Source organism: Oratosquilla oratoria, chromosome 36 (assembly GCF_046742065.1).
Source record: "Oratosquilla oratoria isolate Oo_2021 chromosome 36, ASM4674206v1, whole genome shotgun sequence".
NCBI classification, from domain to species: domain Eukaryota; kingdom Metazoa; phylum Arthropoda; class Malacostraca; order Stomatopoda; family Squillidae; genus Oratosquilla; species Oratosquilla oratoria.
The window spans coordinates 34982787-34987786 of NC_134812.1; the positions used below are offsets into that span (position 1 = coordinate 34982787).

Here is a 5000-nt window from a genome sequence, read left to right on the forward strand (position 1 = left end):
CCGATTGGTAAGGAATTCCACTTGTGGAGCGGCATGGCTAGAGATACGGTGTTATAAAGACTATGTTTGGGTCCAGCATCTTTATTGGCAGAATTTTAGGCTTTTAACCTTAACTGTAACCACTTGAAACATAAGAAGAAATCGTAAATCAACTCTTTATGACTTCTTCGTATATTCTGCAATCTATATCTTCGGATTTTCTTGCACCTGTCTGATAATTCTTTATTTTGATTTTCAAACTTTAATTTCAAATAATACCTTTAGAATAACTTGAACTAGGCATAGTTCGTCAGAGATGTATTTGACTGCACTAAAGGTAATTGTTTTAGAATTTTTTTATAGTCTGGACGCAATCCTGTACTGATTTTTTTTAGTGACTGCGATATCTGTTTTTAAAGAATTTCTTTGTTGCATGTACGTGCACGGATCCCTCCCTACCTTGCCTCGAAGCCCTATTATCAAAGATATAGTATTTTTTCCCTTCTTGGATACATTTTCTAATGTTTCCAAAGGAATTTCCCAGTGGTTCATTGTGATTGAATTATGGATATTACAGCATGTAAAGAACAGAAAATCGTATGCCTTTCTACCCAGTTTTCCGCAACTGTGGGTGTGGTGGAGTTGTGGCAAGAGACACTGAACTGATGCCATTGCCTTTGTTCTAAGTGGTCGAACAGTCAGGACAAGTGGCATCATCGGTAGCTGTTGTAACTACACCAGAGTATTCCTACCTACGCTTCTTTTAATTTTCATTAAGCCTTCTTTTTGCGTGAGTGCATGCGCGTGTCTGTGCATGGCCACGGACTTTGAAAAAAAAAATCAGTATTTTTTGTCATGCAGTCCACAGGCAGGAGATTGCAGAAAAAATTATGACGTCAATCAAAGAACCAGTTCCAGCACGGGCAAAAGCCAGTGAAGACCAGTTGTGCATGTGCGAGCAAGAAGAGGAGGAGGAGGTGAGGAAGGAAGAGAGGAAGATGCGAGTTTGGTTCCCTGTGGAGATGAGAGCGGAGGCGCTTGGTCATCGTACTTTTAAGATTGCAAGAAGCAGCCGAGCATCTGACCAAATTTCAGTAATTTTCGAGCTCCGTACTATGCATATTTGTTATTTGGAAAGTTTTAAATTCAACCTTCTGTGTACTCTCCTTGTGTCCATGACCTTGGACACACCAAGCTTATCGCCATTGTAACTTCTGTGGTGTAGTGGTCTAAGGCTCTCCGAAGGTGATTTACGGGTGGCTGAGAGCAGTGGGTTCGAATCCTGCATGCAACTGTCATCAATATTATCGGATTAATGTCGCTGCTATAAGCGAATTTCTCTCATAGTTACAATGGCGATAAGCGTGAAAGGGATTTGTTCTGGTCCTTACCCCTTACCATTGATGAGCTTGGTCCTTGAGTAAAACAGGAATTGGGGTCGCAGATTAGTGATCTTCTATCCTCGGGAATCAGATCGATTCCAGGTTACAAGGATTTTATGGCTTCATTGGTGTAGTGGTCTAAGGCTCTGCGAAGGTGATCTACGGGTGGCTGAGAGCAGTGGGTTCGAATCATGTATGCAACTGTCATAAAAATGATCGGTTTGATGTCGCTGCTATTAGCGAATTTCTCTCTCTCATATATATATATATATATATATATATATATATATATATACATACATGAATATATATGTATATACATATAAATATATATATATATATATATATATATAAATATATACATATCTACATGTATATATATATATTTATATATATATATATATGCATGTATATATACATATATATATATATATATATATATACACATGTATATATATGCAATATGTGCGTGTGTGGGTATATTCGTCTATGTAGCAACAAAGAAAACTAGTTATACTCTGAACTCTTTTTACATTTTGAACCCTGATTCCAGGAAAGATCTATTATGACGTAGAACAGGCAATCCCCTGGACAAGTAGGATTTGAAATAAAGCGAAGGGAATACCAGTTCTAAACTGAGAGTAACAAACGGGGAGGTGAGGAACGGGGTGGAGGGATGGAATGGTGGGACGGGTTGCCGCTATATAAGACAAGGTGGAGCGAGAGCAGACACACACGACCTTCCAGCTTCATCTGCGGAACACCGCGAGTAAGCAGCCGAGAATCACATATACCTCATTTTCCTGCAGAAGTTATCCTTGTGAGAGAATTCTATTTTGCTAATCACCGACATTCATAATGAAAGTCCTGTGCGTCCTGCTCATGTCCCTTGCCTTGGTGGCGGGTAAGAAACTCAAAGACGACAAGGGTAATGCTGCGAGTGGAAGTGGTGGAGCTGCAAATACTCGATTCTTTGGAGGACCTCCTCCTCATGCACAAGGTCCTCCCTTCGGAGCCCCTGGTCTTGGAGGTGCTGGTCACTTCGGAGGGAGACCCCATGTCGGAAGACCTCCTTTCGGTCACCAAGGCCATCCCGTAGTCGGCGGCGTCGGTCACGGGATCGGTGGTGTTGTTCCACCTGTCGCCCCCAGCAGCAACTGCCGTTACTGGTGCAAGACTCCTGAAGGAGCGGCCTACTGTTGTGAGACCAACAACCAACCAGCCGACCCCATCGCAACACAGATCGTCAAGCCCGGTCAGTGCCCACCAGTGAGGCCCGTGTGCCCTCGCATCTTCGGACCTCCCATCACCTGCTCGAATGACGGAGCGTGCAGTGGTGTGGACAAGTGCTGCTTCGACAGGTGTCTTGGTGAGCACGTGTGCAAGGCGCCTCTTGGATATGGACGATGAAAGTCTAAGGTCTCCTCCCCAATCCTGCTCTCCAGAACTTTGTTCCTATTGCCATTCGGTGCATCTGCAACATCGGACTGACTCCATGAAATATATGCTATACCCATACAAATCATACATTTTTAAACATAGTACAACGATCTATTTATTGTAAATAAACTGTTAATTACATTCATAGTCTTTGTTATAACCTTCAAATCTAACCTATGAAATCTCTGAAACCATGAAAGTTTATTTCATGACTGTGATGCTTCTTGTAGAGGTAATATGAAAGAGTGTGTCCCAGGAGGTGGTAAGCTATTGCAGAAAAACCTCAACCAATGTCAGTTGCTCGTGACGGCCACTGTTAGTCACCTAAGGTCATGATGAAGTCATTTTGATCTCCAATGCATCAGAGAGGCAAGATGTCATTGTCAGAGACGATATTGCCTTTGAAAATAGATAAATAAATATATGAATGAATAAGTATAAGACACCGCCGGAGGGCTTTCTCTCCAATCACCTTTGCAACTGAGAAGGATTTTGCTTGATTCTCAACGGCTATTAATGACCATTTCATAGTCTGGTCAGCTGAGGGATAAGGTGATTACGACAACGGATCTCAACAGCTATCGTTGGGATTTAGTCGATAATGATGGCAACTATGATAGATTAATGGTCGGTAGGAAGTTATTATTGGGTATTAGATTCCATTGTTGATGCGTTTATAGTAAAGTGAGGAGGAGGAGAGTTTTTGAGTATAGAATATACTAATAATGACAATTTAAGAATATACTAATAATGAGATGTTTAGTAGGTACTATTAATGATAATCTTAATGTGTTCTAATAACAAGTTTAGAATATACTAATAATGAAGATTTTAGAAGGTACTATTAATGATAACTTTTATGTTAACTAATAATGACAAGTTTAGAAGGTACTATTAAAGACAAGCTCAGAATGTACTAATAATAACAAGTTTAGACTATATTAATAATTACAAGTTTAGAATATACTAATAAGGATAATTTTATAAACCTATAATGTGTAGTAATAGTTAAAATTTTAGAATATACTAACAATGATAATTTTAGAAAATACTTTTGATGATAACAATGAGAAGTTTAGAACATACTAATAATGACTAGTTTACAATATCCTAATAAGAACAAGTTTAGAAAATACTAAAAACGATATGTTTAGATTATATTAGTAATGTCAATTTTAAAATATACTAATGACGACAAGTTTAGAAGGTACTACTTATGATAACCTTAATGTATACTAAAAAGGAAAATTTAGAATAAAATGATAATGACAAGTTTATAATATACTAATAATGTTAAGTTATGAGGGTAATATTAATGATTAACTTAATGTGTACTACTAATGACATGTTTAGAATGTACTAATAATGACAAATTTAGAATAAATTAATGATGACAAGTTTAGAATATAATGATTATAACAGGTTTAGGATATACTAATACTGACAAGTTTATATCAATTTTAGAATATAGTAGTAAAAACAAGTTTGGAATAAACTAATATTGATACGGTTGCAAGGTACTATTAATGATAACTTTAATGTGTACTAATAATGAAAAGTTTGGAATATACTATAAATGACAAATTTAGAATATACTAATAATGGCAAGTTGAGAATATACAAATAATGACAACTTTAGAAGGTACTATAGATGATAACTTTAATGTGTAGCAATAATAACAAGTTTAGAATATACTAATAATGAACTTTATAGAATATATTTCAACGTGACTATTCTGAGGTTGGCGGAGGTGGGTGGAATTTTTCGTATGGGTGAGGTTGAAGTGGATATTGTCTAGCTGGGTTTAGCTTAGATTTAGGTTAGGTTGCATCAGGATTAGGTTAGTTAGGGTACGTTAGAGTAAGTTACGTCAGGTAAATAGGTTACGTTAGGTTTGGTTTGGTTTTGCTTAGTTCTGGGTAGTTGAGGTCCGAGTTTAAAAAAAAATGACGATTTTTTAATACAGTCATTAGCCGAGAAATAAATGAACAGCCAGTCTGAACGTAAATCGCTTCTCTTTTTCATCCTACAACTAAAGCTCAATACAAATTGATGATTGCTCAGATAAATATAATATAGAGACACATTTGAACGCAATTTTTGTGCTGAATAAAGTAGTCTGAATTATTTCAGAACAAAATCTATATATAGGGGACAATGGCCGCTGGTGTTTAAAAATTAATAAGATGAGGACTCCG

General features: G+C 37.3%; 1 protein-coding gene across 1 annotated transcript; it reads left to right on the forward strand.

Moving 5' to 3' along the window:
• Window positions 1-2098: 2098 nt before the first annotated feature.
• On the forward strand, window positions 2099-2942 carry LOC143019227 (uncharacterized). Its single transcript, XM_076174922.1, has one exon. It carries the CDS (start codon window positions 2220-2222, stop codon window positions 2769-2771), a length of 552 nt encoding a protein of 183 aa, XP_076031037.1. The 5' UTR covers window positions 2099-2219; the 3' UTR covers window positions 2772-2942.
• The last annotated feature ends 2058 nt before the right edge of the window (window positions 2943-5000 follow it).